Genomic DNA, 24,583 nt, shown 5'->3' on the forward strand with positions numbered 1-24,583 from the left:
TGATATTAGAGAAGATTTGAATGGAGATTCAGTTTTTTGCAGATAATGCAAAGTTTAGGAAGAACCATGAGGAGTAGAGCAGATGTTGTGGCCTTACAGGAAGACTCGAATAGATTGAACGAACAGACACAGGAGTGGGGGATTCCAGTTTAATGTTGCAAAATGTAAAGTTTTAAAATTTGGAAAACAAACTAGGATGTAGAGTTTACACTTGGTGGGGATATATTGTTAGAGGTGGAAGAAATAAGAGATTTTGGGGTGATGTTGGGAAAGGATCTAAAATTTAGAGGACAATACAATGAATTCTGGCAATGATGCGAAGGACATTGACTTGTAGAAGCAAGGAGATTCTAGTTCCATTGTATAAGGCCTTGATTAGGTCATTATATGGACTATTGTGCAGAGATTTAGCACCTGGTTTTCAAAAGGATGAAGAGATATTGGAAAGGGTCCAGAGGTAATTGACTAAGGTAGTTTCTGGTCTCTGAAATGTTAAGTATGAAGAATGGTTGAGAAGATGCAATTTGCATAGTCTAGTATATAGGAGGAAGAGGGGGGGGGTGATATGATAGAGATATACAAACTGGTAAGGGTTTGTTGTAGGATTAACGTTGAAAAGTCAGTACACACCTTAGTACGTTTAATCTAAAGTTTTTAAATTTGGGATCCACAGATGGGATGTTTCATACTTATCCACTTCGCAGAGAAAACAAGGGATTTTGGGTGATTTGTAGACATTGCAAAATGTAAAATCTTTGAAGTACATAGAACATATTGCAAATATCTGAACAACTCGAAAGATTGCTGCAATAATGGGGATGACACTGACATAAAGGGTTATGAAAGCTCTGATGAGACCACATCTGGATTATTGTCCTTTGATCTGTTCACCAGGATTTGAAGTGAATGATTAGATTCTCTACCATGTTCTGCACCTTGGAGAGGGTGCAGAGCATTCATAAGCTAGACAAGCTACAGCTTAGGGCTTCAGATCAATATAAGAATCTCCAAAAAACTGTTAAATCTAAAGTTTACTCAGTGGGGCCTTCTTAAACATTATAGATTAGGGGGCCACTGCAACTTTAAATCTGGCCCCGGTGTAAAGGATGGATAACAAAAATTATATCAGGACTGTACAATATTGGTGATCAAAATAGACTATTATTATTATTATTTGTGGCATCTCCATGGAGTCCAGAGACTAATTGCGAGAGACCTAAATCAACCATCATACATACAAATCCTATCATACCTCTCCTTGAATCCATTCACCATCAGGGAACTCACAACTAATTCTGGCATTTCCATTCTCCATGCAGAAAATCTGGTTGCACACCCTATGCTAACCACACTCTTACACAACTTCCATGGATGGCCCCCTAGTTCTCTGACTATTTGTCATGAAAATTTTCACTTGCATCAATTTTATAAAACCACTTTAATATCTTAAAAGATTCTATTATGTCCCCTCTTTTCTGCTTATCAATTAAACTTTGTAACCCACAAACTTTCAACCTGTCCTCATAGGATATATTCCACAGACTTATCACCATCTTGATCTTTGAATCTTTTCGACCACTTCCTGGTTCCCAAGAAACTCAGGTGACCAAATCTGTGCACAGTAGTGAAGATATGACTGAATCATAGCCTTATAAAGAGGAATAATGATTTCCCTATCTTTACTTGTTAGCTTGTTTTTCAACATCCAAGTAATTCATTGAGCTATTTTACCAACTTTTGCAATATTCCTTCTGAGCTTTAACTCTTTGTCCACCATTATCCCCAAGTCCCTAGCTTCATCAATTTCCTGCAAACCATACCATCAATGTGATACATCATATTCAACCTTTTTAACCTGAAGTGCGTAACCTTACATTTTACAACATTAAATTGGCAATCATTATCCTTTGCCCACAATGCCAATTTATTTAAATCATCCTGCAGGATATCTACATCACCTTTATCAGCTATTGCTCTCCCCAGATTTGCATCATCAGCAAACAACTGAATATCTTCTCTTAAATCTTTCCCTATGTCATTGATATACAAATTAAAGAGTAGTGGTGGCCCTAGCACCAAATCCTGAGGTACTCCACTAGTCATCATCATCATTCTCCTGAACTACACTCCACCATATACTCCTCTCTGGTGTCGCATCCCTATCCACCCACTGTTGTATTTTACCTTTTTCCAACTTTTTCAATACTTTAACAACCACTTCTGATATATTAATTGGTCTGTGGCTTGCTACCTCTGTCTTGGAGCCACCTTTATGCAATGGTACTATATTACCCTCTTTCCACTTCCTTGGAACCCTGTCAGAGATGAGACTTAGATTGAACAACTTCATCAAAGGTAATGCTAATTCTATTGCACATTCATGTAGTACGCAGGCTAATATGTTATCCAGTCCAACTGCTTGTTCAATGATACACCTTTGCAAAATGATCACTCAGCAACTCAACTATTTTTTTGGGTTCAGTCACCTTCCAACTATGAGCATCGCTTAAAGACATTCTAAATCTACCATAGTAATTTTTCCTCTTACTTGCTACTGTTATATTCCCGTTTTCTGATTGTTTTATCTTTAATCTTTAATTGTCTTTTACTTTCTATTACTAGTTATCATTAAACTTTGTTTCTCTTACTATCAGATATTCAGTTGCCGACAAATTTGTATAGATTAAAGACTGCGCCAGCCAGCAACTAAATTCTGATGCACTATCTAAAATACTTAAAGAAAATTGTAGGGATCAAGATACATGCAGTCGTGGTCCCTGTTCTCACATCACTATTGGTTTCCCCTTTAAATGCATGGTACGAAATTTTCCAAATGGTAATTCAAATCCGCAGAAGATATGACAAACTCAATTGATTATGTAAAAAGAAACATTTATTTTTTCACAAAGACAAGTATACATGTTATTTAAATTCTTAACCTTAAGAGAGTCTGGGTTCCCCTTACTTAAATTAAACACATTTAAACTTCTGCACTATGATCTCTTACTGGGCATAAATTCCTCACTTCTGTACATATATCTATCCTCAGACTCACAATTAAGTTAGCTGATAATATCATACATGAAACATTACATATAAACACTAGACAATTCAATAAATCTGACATGTAATTCTCTAGGACAATAGTACTTATTTCTACTTAATTCTCTCCCCCAAAATATCTGTTAACACTTAACTACTTTCTGATCATATGACATTACTTTTCTTAAATCACTTAAACAGTCCGGAGCTCAGCCTCCTGTTCGGCTGGAGCCTAATATGTTTTCTTCTTAACAGTAGACAAAAGTGTCCAAATTGCAGACTGTTCCTATGGCACAACACGTAAATAGCGTGTGTTCTTAACTTCTGTTTCTTTACTCCACGGATGCTTTAATCCTACATTAATATAAGAAAATCTTCGCTTACCGTTCTTGCTTTGACTAGGTATTCTGGTCTATTCACTGTACCTCCTCTGATGGCGGACTTTGTTCCTTTGTTCTACATGAACTGAAAACACTCATGCACAGATCTGTATGCTGACATGGATTTCATCAGCGGCTCTTTCTCCTAATGTGTTTGAACACATTGTATTTGCAGCTTTGACCAATGTGACATGCATAGCAAGGGGAGATCCTTGCTACACGTGGCGGCAAGCTCTACATAGCTCTCCTACGGGAAACTAGGCACCGACGAACCTCGGAGATGAGACACAAGAGATCGACGATAAGAGATAAGAGAAAAGAGAGTGATTCGAATTCCCGCCGAAACTTTTATACTCCGAAACAGCTCCCTCATTCGGCGGTGTCGTCACGCATACGGCAGCAGCCGATTGGACGCCGTGGCTACGAACTGTCTTCACGTCTTAAACTTGTACTTAGCTTATACATATTTATTTGTTAATATTACATAACTTTCTACTTTAATTCATTCACAATTGTTATCTTAATAAACGTATGAGCTATCTTAACAATGTTTGGAATTTATACATCTGTAATTTGTCTTATTTGCCTCTATCTCACACCAGACAAACTCAAATGAACCATCTCCCTTAGACCTAATATCCTCTTTGACTTCTAATTTTGTTGTTTGTAATTTTGCAGCTATCATCAACAGTACCCCACCTTCTGTCCTGTTCCTTCTATCCTCCCTGAAAATACAATACCCTTTACATTCTCTCCCTATAACTATATCATTTTCAGTCAACCAGGTCTCAGTGATGCCTATAATTTTCAGCCAAGCTGAGCTTACCAATTCCAAAACTCCTCACCCTTATTCCAGATACTTCTTGCATATATGTACCTTCCTTACCTACTAGGTAAGGAAGGTACACAAATATAACATCCCTTTATATCCATAGTTACCCTTGTGTAATGTCATTACCAACCCATTTAAATTGGAAATCTGTGAAATGACATTCGGCATTGCTTGATCATTACTGTACCCATGCTCATTTATCATCAGGGGGACCAGACACATACTAGATTTCATCCTCCCTAATATACCTTTGCCCAGCCTGGTTGGGCGAGTTGTTGGCTCATCTGCTCTTCAGCCAAAAGGCTGCAGATTCGAATCCCACTGTGGGATTGGATGTTTATGATTGTCTGTGAAAATACTAGTGGTGGTGGTCGGCAGTAGATGGCGTTGATGAAGATAGTTATGGATGGTGGAATGGTGGAGAGAGAGAGTTGTAAAGTAGGTGCCCTCCCTCAATGAGTCTTTGGACTCCCTGGAGGTGAGAGAGAGATCTTGGATGAGATGTAATTTCTCAGTTTTCATCTTCGAAGCTTATTTGTAAGCTTATCTGAGAACGACACCAGTTAGTTATTATTTATTAGTTTGTTTGCTGTGTTGGAAAGTTACAAAATCAAACTTATGTTTAATAGGTTTGATTTCCACTGCAGTTGTTGATTGTGAAATTCGTGCATGCCACGCACACACGCTCGCATACGATAACTTGGAATGTCTTGATGCATCGCTGAACTGGAAACATGAACGAATACATTGTGTTTCATTAAGTTTGTATGGTATTTTGGCTGCCTGTTTCTTGTTCATAGTATGTCCTTAGAGCTCTTTTCAGGCTATTGTAGTGTTATGTAATAATAATAATTATCTGGTTTTGAGAGGGTGGTAATAATACCTACCACACTCTCACTAAACACTTTCTCCAAATATTTAACTCCAAAAGCATCAAATGCAGTCTGTCAGGCATATAAAAGTGTTTTCATTCATCAAACTCATTCCATACATCAATAAACAGCACACCATTCCTTCTGCACAATCTTTTCATTGACTCATTGGCAATCATGGTCCTCCTTCTCAGTTCTATCCTCTCATACCGAAACAGCAGACTCGCAATCTTTACTTTCTTGCTCTTCATTTTCACTTCCACTAACAACTCTTTCATATCTTCTCTCATTGCACATTTCTCACCTTCAAATCATTTGTGCCAGCCAATACAGTCAACTTGTTTACCTGTCAGTGGCTTTTCTTACTCATGTCACTCCTGCAAATATGATGATTTCATCAATCCATCACAATTTTTATGTTATTATTATTATAATATTATTATTATTATTCAGGCCTCCATGGAGTCAAAAGACTCATCGTGGGGGTCCTTCCTAAGAACATAAAGTCTGTCAAGATTCATCGAGGTGAGGTTCCCCCCCCCCAAGAAACACAAAGTCTATCATACCACTCCTTAAACTCATTGACCGTTCTCGCTCTCACCACTCCATCAGGCAATGCATTCCACAGTTCAACCACCCTCCATGCAAAGAAACCACTCCTCACCCTCTTTCTCACAGTTTCCTTTTGTAACTTCCAGGGATGGCCTCTTGTCATCACTCCTTCCTGCTGTTCAACCAAGCGAAAGAACTCCCCAGTGTTAACCCTGTAACCACCTCGCAACAGTTTAAAAGTCTCAATCATATCAACTCTCCTTCTATCCACCAAACTCTGCAGTCCACATTCCCTCAGCCGATCCTCATAACTATCCTTGTACAGTCCTGAGACCACACTTTGTCATCCGTCTTTGTATCCTTTCCACAGTTAATTTATCCCCTTCAAATCCTGGGGACCAAATCTGAGAACAATAGTCTAAGTGTGGTCTGATCAGAGACTTATACAACGGAATGATAACTCTTTTATCTCTGCAGGTCAGTGTCCTTCACATAATTGCAGCAATCCTCTGTGTTACCTTCACCACCTTTGCAATATGTCCCCTAAATTTCAGGTTTCTATCAACCCCAGATCTCTTGTCTCCCCTACTTCCTCCAGTATAACTCCTCCTATAGAGTATGCAGCATCCCATCGATGTTTCCCAAACCTCAAGACCTTACATTTTGCTGCATTAAACTGACACCCCCCCATTCATTTGTTCATCTATCTAGCTTATTCAAATCCTCTTGCAGGGCTACCACATCTGCACTATTACTAATAATACTTCCCAGCTATGCATCATCCGCAAACAACTGAATATCCCCTTGCAATGTCATTGATATAAAGGTTAAACAATATAGGTCCTAGTACTGAGCCCTGTGGGACCCCACTTGTAACCCTCTGCTTCCTTAAAACTGCTCCACCATACACAACTCTCTGATACCTATCAGACAGCCAATCCTGAATCCAGTTGACCAATCTGACATCCAGACCCATGTGCTGCAACTTAAATATCAGCTTATCATGTGGCACCCTGTCAAATGCCTTTGCTAAGTCTAAGAAAATTGCAGTATATGCCTTTCCTTCATCTAATGTTCTTGTAACTTTATTATAAAAAGGCTAGCATATTGCTAAAACAAGAGCGCCCTTTCACAAATCCATGTTGACTCTCACAGATAACATTACCCTCATCTGCCCAATGCTGTATACGGTCCCTCACTACTTTCTCCAAGATCTTAACAACTACTGATGACACACAGACTGGCCTATAATTAGGCCAAGTTTGCCTGGTGTTCTGGTAATTTTTCCTTCCATGAAATCCAAGACAATACTCCTTTTGATTATTGTTGGTCTTGTCTTCGAGCACTATGCCCAGTCCATTGCCACTTCAGATAGTTGACTCTTTCTATAATTTAAGACTTTGGTTCGAGTTCTTATCCAAGTATTCCTTTTGTGATACCAAGCATACATCTTTCCATACTAAATTGTGTTGTTCTTAGTTTTTGACAGTGGTAAATAGCTTTTGAATGTTGACTGTAATTTTCCAAATGAATTCCAACCAAGCATCATTTGTCTTTTGACTTCTTTTGTGGTATTTTGATCTATCGAAATCTGTTGTCTTACCTATATGTGATCCACTTGTTTAATTTCATCATCATTGATTTTTATTAGTTCTAGTTGTGCATAGCTGTTGAATATAACTTGGGTTCTTCTTTAGGTTTATCTCTAAGCCAACTGTTGTTTGCTAGCAATTTGGAATTTATAGATGTGGACTTAAATTAAAATAACTGTCATCTACAAAGCATAAATGGCTTAAATATTTTCCATTTTTCTTCAGACCTTTTTCTTCCCAATTAAAAAGTTTGAATATTTCTTCTAGGCATGCTATGAATAGTTTTGATGTTGTGTCACTTTGTCTTATGTATCTGCATATTCACAGTGGAGTTATTTCCATTGAATTGAATTCGTGCTGTTTCATTGATGTATGCTGATTCGATAGTTCCATTCATTATTGCTGCTCTTCTGCATTCATACTATCATTGCATTATCATACTTCTGCATTCATACTATGGTATTATCATACCAAGGCAACATACTCACTATCTTCCCTTTGACACCTTTCCTCTGTACTGTCCTTAATATCAATCTCAAATCTCTTGCTACATGATTCACAGCACTTCTTAGGTCATTCACACCAACCATCATTGCTAATACTAACTTATACACACCAACCACTAACTTCACATCAACCATTAATGCTAATACTAACTTACATAATAATATTCTTTTAATAATAATAATAAACATAAAAAACATAATATCTTAATTTTTTTATTTACATCATTTTTTTAATAATAAGAATAATTTATTACATTATTTTTTCATGTTACATAGTAATATTATATTAATGATATTATCACATAATAATCAGTATCTTCTTTATTGTTATATACTTTACTGACTGTTTTATTACATAATCTGCATTCTTTGGTTATAAGGATTACGTGTAGATGAGTGAGGTAATTTAATCCCACCTACTTTGAAGCCTGTGTCAGCTTTTATGAAGAGAGTGGGATTAGCCTTCACTATTTATGTTATTGTTACTGTTTATGGATGGGTAATAGCAGTAATAATAATAGTAATAGTAGTAATATAAAATAACAATAATAGCAGTAAGAATATTATTATTGTAAGATCTCTGATTATTTTATAAAATAGTAATAATAGCAAAAAGAAATATTTAATTTGTATTGTTTTGTTTACTACGTAGGTGATTCACTTTATGTGATGAAATATATTTTCTTTATATTTTTAAAGGTCGTTTATTTCTTCCTGTAAGCTGTTTTCTCCTGTTCAACCTTGGTGATTTAGCTGGGCGAGTGGCAACAGGTTGGTTAGCATTAGTAAGTTCCATTTAACTAATTTATTATTATTATTTTATTATTATTATTACAGTAACCTCCATGGAGTCAATAGACTCATTGTAGGAGGCCCGCTCAACTTGCAACATGTCTGTTATAACAACCTTTGAAGTTATTAGTATTCATAGTATGAATTAGTTATTATTATGTGACACCTCCAAGGAGTCCAAGGACTCATTGCTGGAGGACACACTGCTCTACTTCACTGAATACATCTCATGCTCTCCACTACTACTTAATTCTCCTACTATGACACTACTACCATCTACCACCCATCATCACTAACAGCAGTATTTTTTTGTCTGTAAATTGCTTGTGTTCTGAAGGCTGATTTGTCTGTACTGGGATGAAAAACCTGAGCTTCTGGGAGAAAAACCCTGCTTACCCCCCCTTATGAAATTGCTAACTCACCTTCAATTGAAAAAGCCCATGTAAAAAGCCCTTGACACTCGTCATTAGTTATTAGTATTGTTTGGCTTATATAACACTACGAAGTTCATTCAGCAATACATCTTCTTGTATTGCATGTGTACTAGCTTTCTAAGATATCCTCATTTTTTTTTCTGTTCTGCTTACCTCTTTGCTCTTCTCTGAAAATTTTTTTTTATATCAGTCATAAGATCCTCTTAATAGCCTGCATATTTCTATGATATCATCTGTTTTCATATTTAATCATTTCTATAAATGATAATCCATTAATCTGTCATCAACTAGTAATTTATACTCTTACTGTTGTTTTGGTTGCTGATCAGTTAACACATTATCCTATACTCTATGTTAACTGCATCACCTTACAAAATAATTTTGTACCTTTTTTTTGTTAAGTTTGGAACTTGACAGAAACATGGTAATTAGAATTATTTTGTACATGCTTTCTTATATTTGTGATTACCAACTTTTTTTTATGAGATGTTCTAGGAACACTGTTAGCTAAAATTTTCATGGGGTAAATTTTAGCCCATGAAAATGGGCTAAAACTTACCCCATGAAAGTTAGAGCCCATGAAAATGGGCTCTAACTTTAAGTTAGAGCATTTACTCCATGCTAGATGTGGAATTGATTAATTGGTATTAGCATAGTACAGGCATATCTGTCACTAGAGTAATTTAATTATTTTGGAAACTGTGAGGTGTCCTACAACTTTAACTCAAGGCTGCCATCTATACCTCTGCTTAATTTGCTGGTTCGATCTGTCTGCATTGTCCATGCTGTTTCATGCAATTTTATTAAAGATATTCTCTTATGATGGTTTTTGACTGCAGCATCATGTTCTATTAATGTGATGATGGTCTTCCATACTAGCCACAGACTGGCCAAATGCATTCTAACATTCTGATAGAACTGCAAATCATGCAAATTTGCTGACTGTTCACTTTCACAAAACTTGTTATTTATTTTTTGAAATTAATATTTGAATGGTTATCATTTATGGAAGAAATTCTTCATGCTTGGCTTGTTGACCTCAGTGGTTATTGACACTGCTGTGCATCAACCATCCACTGATTGGATGGTTAATGCAACCCAGTGGCCAAATCTGTGTACAATAACCTATATGAGGCCTACTCAAGGCCTTATACAATGTCATCATAACTTTATTTCTTCATGTCATGAACCTCTGCATCATTGCCATCATCTGATGTGACATCTTTACAACTTGTGCAATGTGGCCCCTGAATTTCAGATCCTTGTCCACCACCACTCCTAGATCTCTCATCTCTTCTACCTCCTTTAAAGTTTTCCAACCAATACTTTGATTCCCATCATTGCTTACCAAATTTAAAAACCTTACACTTTGTAATATTGAACTGATAGTTCCACTTACCTGCCCATTTATGCAAGCAATTCAAGTCCTCCTGTAAGGCCATAACATCTGCTTTGCTCTGCATTGCTCTTCCCAATTTTTCATCTTCAAACAGCTTCATATCATCAGTTAAACCCATCCCAATATCATTAATATACAAATTAAACAACAGTGGTCCCAAAACTGACCCCTGCAGCACACCACTAGTGATCTTCTTCTTTCAGGATAGTGCACAAACATATATAACTTTCTGACCTATCTGACCTCAGTCACTGATCCAACTCAGAAGTCTGTTATCCAACCCATCCATTTCAATTTATTTAACAGCTTCTGGAAGCCTATCAAAAGCTTTTGCAAAATCTAAGTATGCCACTGTATATGCATCTCCCTTGTCCAAGACATTTGTCACCTTGTTAGAGTACATAAGTAAGTTAGTAAAATATGATCTCCTTTTAACAAACCTATGTTGGCAACTACAGAGAATACTGCTGTTATCAGCCCATTTCCTTATCCTATTTCTCACCAATCTCTCTAATACATTCACCACAACTCCAGATATACAGATCAGCCTATAATTTGTAGCCACAGCCTTATCACCACCTATATGCAGTGGAACAACCATTGGTTCCACTCAGAAGTAGAATTATTACAATTTGTAAATAAAATGAACTCCATGTATTCCTATATCAAGTTCACTATTGAACATGAACTTAAATTGAACACAAATCAGTCTAGTATTAATGGCATGAAAAGCAATGCTACACTTATCAAATTTAAAGAATTTGATGCAAGCCCCTGATATTTATGGATTCTTTCAGCAGAACACCCATCTGTCAACAATAACACCATCAACATGAACAGGTACTTGACAGATACTAGGCAAGGAGCAAGAGGTAGGTAGTAATTCATCTTTGATGGAAGTAGAAAGAAGATAGTTTTTGAACTGATTCGAAGGTCATAATTGTGAAGAACCTGTGTTATTTGTTTGAATGTTCCTTTATGGTAGAATATGGGATCTCTTTTTACATTAGATTGTAGCCTGCTTGAGGAAAGATATCTGTCAATAATTTTTCTGAACTGTGTCTTGATTCCATCCATTAGTAGTCAAGATGATTTTTATTTTATTTAATTCTTCCGACAGAAAGGAATCAGAAGAACAGATTGCATGAGCTCTGTGTATAATATCTGTTTTTATAATACTCATCTTCTGTGATGGATTATGGTGCGAAGGAGGATAGATTTATATGCCAGTGGAGGAGGGTTTCTATAAACAGAAAATTGAATACTGACTGTAAAAGTATGGAATACTAAAGTATCCAGAAAGGTAAGTCTGTTGTTGGATTCATGATCAATGGTGAACTTGATATGGGAATTCATGGCGTTAATTTTATTCACAAATTGTAATAATCCTGCCTCCGAGTGGAACCAAACTGCAAAGGTATTATCTGCAAAGAAAGGCCAGATATCAGATTGAGATAAAATAGTACTGAAGAGTTGACTTTCCAGAGCTCTGTAAAATAATCAGACAAAACTGGTGCGATAGGAAGAATCAAACCAAGATTCTTCACTCCACTGCACTCCTATATACAACTTTCTAATACTTACCTGATAGCCAATCACAGATCCAACTCACTAATCTCTTATCCAGTTTCATCTGTTTCAGTTTATTTAACAGCTTGTCATATGGCAGTCTATCAAAAGCTTTTACAAAATTTAAGTATAGTATTGTATATGCATCTCTCTTGTCCAAGACATTTGTCATCTTGTTTATAGTACATTAGTAAACCATGATCTCTATTTAACAAACCTATGCTGACAACTACAAAGAATACTGCTGTTATCAACCCATTTCTGTATGCTAGATCTGACCAATGGTAGTAATCAATTGCATGAATACTTCATATGCAAAACTCTGGATATACAGATTGGCCTATAATCTGTAGCCATAGCCTTATCATCTCCTTTATGCAGTGGAACAATTACACCTTCTTTCCACTCTCTTGGAACCTGTGCTGTTGTAGACGTCCTACAACTCTTAGAAATTCCCTTAAGACAAATAGTGATATGTCATCAAATTCTATCACCTTATTGATATCAAGCTTATTTATATCCTCATATACTTCCTGCTCATTCACAATAAAGCCATCCTTTCCTATTTCCTCGACACTTGAGTTTGTCATGATTTCACCCTGATGAGGATGAAACACCCTTATTTTTTGTCTGTTTACTGAATACTTCAATGATGTCTTCTGCAGCATTTATCATTCTCCCATTTTCATCTATCATCTTACCATAATCATTCTTCCTTCTACTTGCCACATATCTGAGAAACTCTCTATCTAATGTTTTTCTTGCCCTGATTTGCTGATTTCTGCTCATACTTTAGTTTGCTGTTCTTACCAACTGAGTCACTTTCCTGGCCTGCTCGTTATACTCCTCATGCAATTGATTGCTACCATTATTCATCTTGTGCTACCTCCACAATATCCTCTTTTTCCCAATTTTCATGCTTGAGCTCTTTGTTCATCCATTTGGCACTTATTTTATTCAGTCTTTTGACTTTCAGAATACATTTACACATCAATGTTGTTAAATCACCGATGTTGGGATCACCAAGACGTGGTTGGCAGAAGAGGATATAATAACAGGAATAGAAGTTGCTGGGTACAGCATTTTTCGGCAGGATAGGAAGGGAAAGCGTGGTGGTGGAGTACTGCTTATGATAAGTGAGGATCTATGTCCTCTAAGAGTGGAGGCTTTGGAAGGCTGTCACACTAATGATTTTGAAAGCCTATGGTGTGAGGTGGAGGTGAGCAAGACAGGATATTTATTTTATTATTATTATTATTATTATTATTATTCGTGACACCTCCAAGGAGTCTGAAGACTCATCGCGGGAGGACACCTACAACTGTCTCAACCACTACACCGAACCTCTACTACGAATCTTCTCCATCGAAGCCATCTACCTCCACCACTACCACAACTAGTATTTTTTGTCTGTAAATTGTGTGTGTTCTGAAGGGCCGATTTATCTGTATGTGGGATGAAAAACCTGAGTTTCCGGGAGAAAAAACCCTGCTACCTCCGTATGAGATCGGCCAACTCACCTTCACATTTAGTGGGGTGTTGCTACAGAGCGTGGGGACCAGGAGATGTTGAGACAGTTGAGAGTGGCAAGTGCAAGAAGAACGATTGTTCTGGGAGATTTTAACTACAGCAGTATAAATTGGGGAGAGGAAGATGCATGTAGCAGTAACGGAATGGAATTTCTAGAATTCTTGAGGGACAAATGTCTTAGGCAACATGTAACAGAGGGAACAAGAGGTTTAAGAGTTTTGGATTTGGTTATAGCATCAGAAGAGTTGATAATAACTGAGATGGCATCTCTCCCACCAGTTGGAGATAGTGACCATATGGTTTTGACTTGGAAAATGAACAGAATAGACATGCAGGAGTATCAAAGAGACAGGAACGTATGTGGAATTATAAACAGTTGATTATAACAGTCTTAGACGTCAACTTGGGGAAATTTCGTGGAGGGAGGAATTGGAAGGCTGGAATATCATTAGTGCTTGGGAAATTGTGAAGGAATATTTGTTAGCAGCAATGGTAAGCTGTATTCCACGAATGAAGAAGAGGACACAATTTGGAGTAAAGTGGATGACAAACAATATTAAACAGGAACTGCATACAAAAAAGCTATGTAAGAGATATAAGGAGAAAGGTGAAGAAGATAAGACACAGGCCAGGAGAGTGACTAGTATGGTAAGGAAGGCGAAACTGGAACATGAGAAAAGATTGGCCCTTAGATCCAAAGAAAATCCTAGGGAATTTTTTAGCTACGTGACCAGTAGGAGGAGAAATGACTGCGGAAGAATGACTTGTGGGATATAAATGGGAATAGAGCGACTGATGCAGAGGACATAGTGGAATTGTTCAATGAACACTTTATTGGAGTATTTCATCCTGGAGGAGTCAATTTTATTACTAGAGGGATAGGACAGGTTTGATGTTTAGAGGTGCAGGAGGAGAGTGTGTTCCACATACTGAGTACTCTGGATGTCAGTAAAGCTGTGGGACTGGATGTTATTTCACCACGAGTTTTGAGAGAATGTGCTAAGGAACTGACAACTCCTTTGACCTGGCTTTTCAATGAAAGTCTGGCTGTGGGAATGGTGCTCATGGAATGGAAGGAAGGTAAGATAGTGCCATTGCATAAGGGCGGTAGCAGACTGGAAGTGTCTAATTGGAGAAAGTAGTGAGGGACCATATACAGCATTGGGCAGATGAATGTAATATTATTTGTGAGAGTCAACATGGATTTGTGAAGGGACGCTCTTGTTTTAGCAATATGCTAGCCTTTTATAATAAAGTTACAAGAGCATTAGATGAGGAAAAGGTATATACTGCCATTTTCCTAGACTTAGCAAAGGCATTTGACAGGGTGCCACATGATAAGCTGATATTCAAGTTACAGCAAATGGGTCTGTATGTCAGATTGGTCAACTGGATTCAGGATTGACTGTCCAATAGGTGTCAGAGAGTTGTGTATAGTGGAGCAATATTAAAGAGGCAGAAGGTTACAAGTGAGGTTCCACAAGGCTCAGTACTGAGACCTATATTGTTTAACCTTTATATCAATGACATTGTGTGTGGATTGCAAGGGGATATTCAGTTGTTTGCGGATGACGCGAAGCTGGGAAGGGTTATTAGTAATAGTGCAGATGTGGTAGCCCTGCAAGAAGATTTGAATAAGCTAGATAGATGGGGAAATGAATGGGAGTGTCAGTTTAAATTTTTAATTAGCGGAGTTAATTTTAGACGTAAGAGCATGTCGAGGCTTTGATTTAAACTCTGATCATTATATGGTATCAGCAAAAATTCGTTTTAAACCAAAGTAGCTAAAAACACATAGAATTGAAAATTCTTACCAGCCAAGCTACAAAATTTCTTCATTACAGGATCGTCAAGTTAGACAACAATATCAAAAATGCACAAACTTAAAAACAGAAACCACACACGAATCAAGTGACATAGAAGATGAATGGGAAAATTTGAAACAAATTCTCACAAAAGCAGCAACAGAAACCTTAGGAATAAAGCACAAATGGATTAGAAAAAGAGGACTATGAGACTGGAACAAAGAAATAGAAAATATAATAAAAACCAAAAAGGACAGTTACCAGAAATGGCTAAATTCCAAAACAATAAAAGCTGAAATAGAGTATAAAAGAAATAGTGCAATTGCTAAACAAGAAGTAAGGAAAAAACATAGAGAAAGATGAAACAATTTCGTAACAGAACTAGAAAAGGATTTATTTAAGCCACAACCCAAAACTTATAAAGTAATAAAATACATGAATAAAGAAATAAAAGAAAAGATAAAAATACAAACAATAGATTTGGAAAAATGGGTGACCTATTTCCAAAATCTCTGGACAGATGAGAACAATGAAATAAAATTTTATAAGACAAAGAATGGCCTAATAGAAAATATCACAATGTTAGAACTGAAAAATATAATAAAGAAGATGAAAAATAGGAAAACACTAGGTGAAGACAATATAAATATAGAACTATACAAAAATGTAGGTGAAAGATTTAATGAAAGACTTCTGAAATTTTTTAATATGGTTTGGATGTCCGGAAAAACCCCCTAACTCTTGGAAAAAGGCACTGGTTGTCCCAATCTATAAAAAGGAAATAAAGACAAGCAATAATTATAGGGGAATTAGCCTGCTGAATTACAGGATATAAAATCTATGCAGGAATATTAAAAGAGAAACTAAGCAGCATTGTAGAAAACAAATTACTAGAATAACAAAATGGTTTCCGAAAAGGCCGATCCTGCATAGATCCAATTTTTACTTTAAAATTATTAATAGAAAAGAGAAGAGTATTTCAAAAAGAAACACACGTGGCTTTTATTGATTATGAAAAAGCCTTTGACAAAATTAGTAGACAAAAATTGTTTAAAATCTTAACCGATTTAAACATACCAAACCAACTTTTACAATCTATTCAAGAAATATATACAGGAAATAAAATAGCAGTTCAATTAGAACACATCTCAGAATGGAAAGATATATCAAGAGGAGTATGACAAGGATGTATCCTCTCACCTCTGCTTTTCAATATATATATATATAAAATTATAACAATCTGGAAACAGCATAACCAATTTGGTATATAAATGACCCCGCAAATGAAGATAGATACACTACTATTTGCAGATGATCAAATAGTATTAGCTACATCAGAAGATGACTTACAAAGATCATTAAAAGCATTAAATGATATCACAAAGCAATATAATACGACAATATCTAAAGAAAAAACAAAAATAATGGCATTCAAAGGAGAAAACCCAATAAGAAGTAAAATAGTGATAGATGATAAAATATTAGAACAAGTAAATACTTTCAGATACTTGGGATGTGATCTATCATATGAAGAAGAAAAAGACCTAGACACTAAAATGTCAAACTTTGTCAAAGTAAATGGCATAATAAATAATATATTTAAGCCATCCCTAGTACAAAAACACACTAGAATCAGACTATATAATGTCTTATCAAAAACAACTCTACTATACGGAAGTGAAACATGAAAAACGAATTCAAACAGCAGAAATGAAGTTAATCAGAAAAACAGCTAGATATACCAAGTGGGACCACAGAACAAATGAAGAAATCTTACAATCCCTGAAAATAAAACCAATTAATTACTACATAAGACAGTATAAACAAAAATGGCTAGAACATTTAAATAAAATGGACAACAGCAGACTACCAAAAATATTATACAGATACAAAATAAGTGGAAAAAGAAGAATCGGAAGACCAAGAAAGAGATGGCATGAGACCGGAACAGGCCACTTGGCCTAAATTCCATGTTAGGAAGAAGAAGAAGATAGATGGGCAAATGAATGGGAGTTTCAGTTTAATGCAGCAAAATGTAAGGTCTTGAGGCTTGGGACACATCGATGGGATGCTGCATACTCTATGGGAGAAGTTAAATTGGAGGAAGTAGGGGAGACAAGAGATCTGGGGTTGATGATTGATAGAAACCTTAAATTTAGGGGACATATTGCAAAGGTAGTGAAGATAACACAGAGGATTGCTGCAATAATGAGAAGGACACTGATCTGCAGAGATTAAATGGTTATCATTCCGTCGTATAAGACTCTGATCAGACCACACTTAGACTATTGTTCTCAGATCTGGTCCTCAGGATTTGAAGGGGATAAATTAACTGTGGAAAGGATACAAAGGTGGATAACAAAGATGGTGTCAGGACTGTACAATGTTAGTTATGACGATCGGCTGAGGGAGTGTGGACTGCAGAGTTTGGTGGATAGGAGAAGTGATATGATTGAGACTTTTAAACTGTTGAGAGGTGGTTACAGGGTTAACACTGAGGAGTTCTTTTGCTTGGTTGAACAGCGGAAAGCAGTCATGACAAGGGCCATCCCTGGAAGTTATGAAAGGAAACTGTGAGAAAGAGGGTGAGGAGTGGTTTCTTTGCATGGAGGATGGTTGAACCATGGACTGCATTGCCTGATTGAGTGGTGAGATCGAGAACAGTCAATGCATTTAAGGAGTGGTATGATAGACGTTGTGTTTCCTATTAGGGACCTCCCTCGATGAGTCTTGATAGACTTGTGTTTCTTAGAAAGTACCTCCCATGATGAGTCTTTTGACTCGATGGAGGCCTGAATAATAATAATAATAAATAGCTTTTGATTAGGTCTCATGTCCCGCGTAACACCTCATTCCATGCTATAGCTCCAAGCTGTCTGCTAAGCTTTTCATAATCACTAGCCTTGCAATTCCACATATATCCTTTCCTCACAGAAATCTTCATATGGCTAGCTACAACAGGTGATCACTTCATGACACTCTCATCAACAGGAGGGAAGTGCAAAACCTCACTCACGATCACATCCTCTGATGAAATTATTAGATCTAAAACTTTCAATCCTTGTGTGTGTCCTTCTTTAATACTGCCTAAGATAGTTATCTCTCAAGAACTCGGAAAATTCATTTTCCTTATTCCCAAATGCTATATGTTCATTGCAGTCTATACTGCCAAAATTAAAATCAAATAACCCTTCCCTTCTTCAGTAACCAAAGTTGCTTATACATTTCTTCATCACCATCTTTCACATTCCCTGACCTATAGAAACATCTGCCTAAATATCTCTTTCTGTCAACCTCTACTTCACACCATACTAACTCAAAAACTATTGCCACTATTTACATCTCACATCTCCACTTTGTGTGGACATAATTTGCCTGCTATCATCAACAGACCCCCCCCCCCCCCGACCTTCTTGTCCTTTTTATCCTCATGGAAAATGTCATATCTTTCCATTTTTATTCCAGTCAGGATATCATCCTTGTCAACCATGTTTCACTTATTTCAACAATGTTTGGGCAAATAAATACAGCAATTAACTTTTAGATCTATAACCAGTTCTGCCTATGTCACTTGTAGGCTGTGATTGCCCTACACCTAACCATTCCCAATTGCTTTTATCACTACTTATCTCATCTATCTCTTCATACCCATACATGGTACTATAGGTTGACTAACCAACCTCTTGTGTATTGGCTCAACATAAAAAAAAAACATACCAAGTCATCCCATTCCCATGCTGACCATCCTCATACACACACTCACTATAACTTCCAACATCCACTCTCCTTATAATGTGCCTCCCTGTCCACCCTGACACTCCCCCCCATTCCCCCATCCATCTTTAGTGAGTGATAATGATAGAATGAGAATTACATTCTATCATTATCACTCACAATACTACTGTTAAATTCTGAATGAAACTAAAATTGAATTAATTAACGTTTCCTACAGAATTAACGTGGGTTTACATTTTGAATCACATATTGATATATTGGGCTTACTAAATTCTTGTAATTTACCCAAATATTACTAAATTGAGGATATTTTCATTATTTTTTGTATAATGTAAAATATTGTAAATTGCTTTGCTTTTGTGTAAGTACCTACAAATTGCTGGGAGAAAAGACAATCCGATTAAGTAAAAGTGGCCGGAATCTAAACACATGCTACAAGTACATGTTCCCCCTTTAGATAAGCATGCAGTTTCCCCACCACCACCACCACCACCCACCCACACAAACTCGGAAGAGTACGTTAGAATTCTGTATGTGGCGCCAAGTACTGGGTGACGTAGGATGACATGGAAAAAGGGGAGGAGGAAAAAGATGACATAGAAGTAATCGGTAGCACGCAATTTAAAAAGTCGTTGCAGTGCCTAAAACGCGCTCTTACTCTTATGCTCTTGGACTCGTGCTCTGGTGTGTTGGAACCTCCTCGTGGCTCCTTCTCGTCCCCCGTTTTTCGACGTGGATTTGAGATAAAGACTGAAGAACTATGCCCTGAAATTCCTGAAAGTTTACTGGTCAGCGATCAGCCCAGCAGAAGGAAATCTCCAATATTTCCGGAGATATCATTACGATGTTGTGCCAGTTAAACAGAGAACAACGTATGCCTACTTTCGGTGGCAGAGATAACTACAGCTCGGACCCGTGAAGAATGCCTCAGAAAAAGCAGAATGAACCAGGAATCGAAAATGATTGTCCAGTCGTGCTATGTGAAGTGGCCAAACAGTTCCCCAGCAGTTGGTAATGTACAGTCTATGTTTTTATAAGCAATTGTGTATAAGAAGAAAGTTTGTAATTATAGAAAGGACTCTAGAGATAATATTCTTTTTATAGTAGAGTGATTATGAAATTGTAGTGAAAGAATTATTGTAAGAGCACATGGAGCCTAAAGTAGAAATTCAATTAGCAAATGTTCTTTAGTATTGAAGAGTATAGAAGAGTATGTTTGATCTGTCAAGTAGAAGTTGTAAACTGTTTATGAAGTTCTTTGTTTTGCATGTTATGATAAAGATAGAGAGGTTAAATAATTAATGCTCATTCCTTAGAAATTGTAGACTGCTTTATTAGTGTATATTCATAAAGCGTAAGATGCTTCAATTGTAATTAAATGTTTTGCTTTTTAAGTTTAACTGGTGACTTGCCTGATTTTCTTCTCTATTGCACTTTCTCATAAAATTCGGACCACAGCAGGAGATAAGTTAAATAGGGAGGCTACGACTGCATAAATAAGTTATAGTGAAATAAGATAGTATGCTAAACTGTGTTCTGGTTCCTTGGGTCTGCACTCTTTGTTAATCTAGGATTCAGGGTTGCGCAGGATAATAGAAATTTTCCCTGAATCCGAAAAAGGAATCAGATCCAGTATTGAAACAAAGGAATTGGTGTTGACCATTACCAATTCCTTTGTTTTATATCCACTAGCATCATTCTTAAGAGTGAATAACAGCCCAGAGAGAATATTTAAATTAAAAGGGTAATTAAGGTGTTAGAGATAAATTCATTAAGTACAAGCGTATCTAGACGGAAATTTTAGAGAACAAAGAAGAAGAATAAGTAAGACTTTACAAATGGCACAGAAGATTTTACACTACTACTATTCTCATTTGCAATCACTTCAGTCTAACTGCTTTTCTCTCCAGATCTTTTGTTTCTCCTCTTACTTCCTCTGCTCTCTTGTCCACATCACTCATTGTTCAAAGATTTCAAATTTCATATGGAAATAGACAACAGAATTTGTAAATCTGGTATTGTGGAGGGATGTACTGAATAAATTTGTAGGAAATATGCCAGAAATCAGTCAAAACACTAAACAGCTTATATAGAAGACAATATACAATATATGGATTGAATTTATGGATCTGAGAGCTAGGTTAGAAATAAATTGATAAAGACTACAGAACCACACATATCAGAGCTCTGAAAAAACTTGAAAGAGTGAATAGATGGCATCAGTGGCAGAATCAAATTAAAAATAAAGATATTAAGAAGGAACTTTATAAATAGATGGCATCAATGGCAGAATTGATTCCAACAGGTGGAAATTAAAAATGAAGATATTATAAAGGAACTTTATATTTAGGAATGGTAGCATTTATAAATGCATGAGTAGAGCTAATCTTAGGTATTATAACTGTGTAGTCACTTAAACCATATAACTGTGTAGTCACTTAAACCCACTATGCCCAGCTAAATGCTAGCAGGCGAAGACAGAAGAGGAGATTGGCACCATCTTTCTTAATTTACTGCACATTAGACATTCGTGGCGAAGGATTTAACACAGCACACCATGCCGGCTCGGATGTTGCCCAGTTCAACAAAGTCTGCGTTGCCATTTGGTAGCAGCTCCAGGGATGGCAATGAGAAGTTAGCGACTGGTGCTACCACTATCACTGACAAAAATAATGGAAAAACTGGATCCAGATTCAGACTCCGCAACCATTTAATGACCAGAACTTGGAATATTAGGACTCTACTACAATTAGGTCAACTCAAATTACTACACCACGAACTAAAAAGATATGACTGGACTATTATGGGACTTTGTGAAATTCGATGGCCCAAAACATAAGAGCTAACAACAGATAAAGGACATTTGCTTTTTTACTCTGGATGTGACTGCAGTGGAAAAGAAGGTGTCGGGTTTTTGATACGCAAATCATCATGAAATTCTGTCATGGAATTCAACCCTATCAATAGCAGAATTGCTCTAGTCCACCTGAGAGGAAAACTACTCAATATCACCATCATATACAGGTCTATACCCCAACCACAGATCACGAGGACTCCGAAGGAGGAGTTTTATGGTCAACTTAATGCAACAATCACCAGAGCAAATAGAAAAGACCTTTTGATTGTACAGGGCGATTGGAATGCCAAAATTGGAACAGACATCGGCAAGGATTATCTCCCATTTGTCGGACAGTATGGCTATGGGGAGACAAACGAAGGAGGTTTTGAATTGATCAATTTTGCCTCACAAAATGAACTTACCATTACTAATGTTGGATTCTAAATGAAAAGAAATGAAAATTGTTAATACTCCTTTCAGAATCCAACATAATCCTCCATGTCAAAGGCAAGACTTGGAAATATTATTTATTGTTTGTCTCTTGCTTATAGTGTGTTATTCATATAATTGCCTTGAATTTTGTTTATTATTATTTAATAATATAATCTTACGTAATGTAATAGTAATAAAAAGACTCTGTATAAAAATATTATTCTTTTAATTTACTTTATTATATAATAATATTATAAGAAGCTGTGCATGTATGTTATAGAATTTGTGTTTATTATGATTGAATGTGATTTATATCAACTATGGATTATTTCTTTATTTGTATTTCTGAAAGAGAATGTATATATGTAAGTTTAATGTACCCTATGTGAACTATGATTTTTTTTTTTTTTTATTTATCATTACTGAAAGAGCATGTAATTTTATGTAATTCTTCTGATTGGATTTGATTGGCTGTTGTCAGGGAAACAGAGTTAATTTTAGATAGCGCGTGCATGGAGCATGAGCTACAGTACTCGAAGGGAGAAACTAGCTAGAACCAGATTTTGGTGGGAAAAATGAAGGTATTTTATTGGAAAATGAAAGTAAACAGGGGGAGAAGCATTCAGGACAGCATGGAGTGAAGTAATGGGTGGCAGTAAAGGGAATTTGGAAATGCCATAAATAAATTAAGAAGGGACCGGGAAATTAATAGGCAATTAGGAATATTTCTACGGAATTCTAAAATTACGTCGAATTCCAATTATTTTAAGGAAGAATAGTGCAAAGCTGAAATTAATGCGTAGAAGAAAATAAGGAATAAGTAGATTACCTGAAACGAGTGCGTCCTGACTTGTGAAGCTCTATGTTTAATATTTCAGTTATATAGTGAAGATTCCTTTTGAATAGTGTTATTTAAAAGTGATAGTTAATTTAAGTTTTAAGTGTGCCTATAGTGAATCCAATATGCAAAGGATGTAACCCGGTAAGAGCAGTTCAATTTTTTATATTTCAGCGTGAAGAAATAAGAGCTAGCTCCGCCCGATATATCTTAACATTAACTGTGGTGTTCCACTAAAATTAGCCGAAGTATGGAGCTTTAAAGTGTTTCCCCCTTGAAGTGATAACTGGCTCATAATTGAATTAAGTGTTGGTTGACAAAGAGAGAATTAGAGAATTCTACTTTAAGAATATTTACTGTAAGATTTTGTAACATTGAACTGTGTGAACCATTTTTAATTATTCGGAAGAATGTAGAATTGACAGCTGGATGCCTGATGCCTAATGTTTTATGTTTGTTATTAATATTTTAACTAAGTTGATTTGCATTATTATTATTATTATTATTATTATTATTATTATTATTATTCAGGCCTCCATGGAGTCAAAAGACTCATCGTGGGAAGTCCTTCCTAAGAACATAAAGTCTGTCAAGACTCATCGAGGGGAGGCCCCCCCCCCTAAGAAACACAAAGTCTATCCTACCACTCTTTAAACTCATTGGCCGTTCTCGCTCCCATCACTCCATCAGGCAATGCATTTCACGATTCAATCACCCTCCATGCAAAGAAACCACTCCTTACCCTCTTGCTCACAGTTTCCTTTCGTAACTTCCAGGGATGGCCTCTTGTCATCACTCCTTCCCGCTGTTCAACCAAGCAAAAGAACTCCCCAATGTCAACTCTGTAACCACCTCTCAACAGTTTAAAAGTCTCAATCATATCACCTCTCCTTCTTCTATCCACCAAACTCTGCAGTTCACATTCCCTCAGCCGATCCTCATAACTAACATTGTACAGTCCTGACACCATCTTTGTTATCCGTCTTTGTATCCTTTCCACAGTTAATTTATCCCCTTCAAATCCTGGGGACCAAATCTGAGAACAATAGTCCAAGTGTGGTCTGATCAGAGACTTATACAACGGAATGATAACCCTCTTATCTCTGCAGGTCAGTGTCCTTCTCATAATAGCAGCAATCCTCTGTGTTACCTTCACCACCTTTGCAATATGTCCCCTAAACTTCAGGTTTCTATCAATCATCAACCCCAGATCTCTTGTCTCCCCTACTTCCTCCAGTATAACTCCTCCCATAGAGTATGCAGCATCCCATCGATGTTTCCCAAACCTCAAGACCTAACATTTTGCTGCATTAAACTGACATCCCCATTCATTTGCCCATCTGTCTAGTTTATTTAAATCCTCTTGCAGGGCTACCACATCTGCACTATTACTAATAATCCTTTCCAGCTTCACTCCATCTGCAAACAACTGAA

General features: G+C 36.6%; 1 protein-coding gene across 1 annotated transcript in view; it reads left to right on the top strand.

Annotated features, from left to right (window-relative positions):
• Positions 1–24,583, top strand: part of LOC150097392 (equilibrative nucleoside transporter 3-like) — a 234,354-nt gene that overhangs the window by 184,839 nt on the left and 24,932 nt on the right. Inside the window, exon 12 of the mRNA XM_090407415.1 lies at positions 8,476–8,561. Within this exon, the coding sequence (XP_090263541.1) occupies positions 8,476–8,561 (86 nt within the window). The remainder of the gene's footprint in view (positions 1–8,475; positions 8,562–24,583) is intronic.

This window comes from Typopeltis vanoorti, chromosome 17, assembly GCF_054136105.1.
Source record: "Typopeltis vanoorti isolate ZY-2024b chromosome 17, IOZ_Tvanoo_1.0, whole genome shotgun sequence".
In the NCBI taxonomy this organism is placed as follows: domain Eukaryota; kingdom Metazoa; phylum Arthropoda; class Arachnida; order Uropygi; family Thelyphonidae; genus Typopeltis; species Typopeltis vanoorti.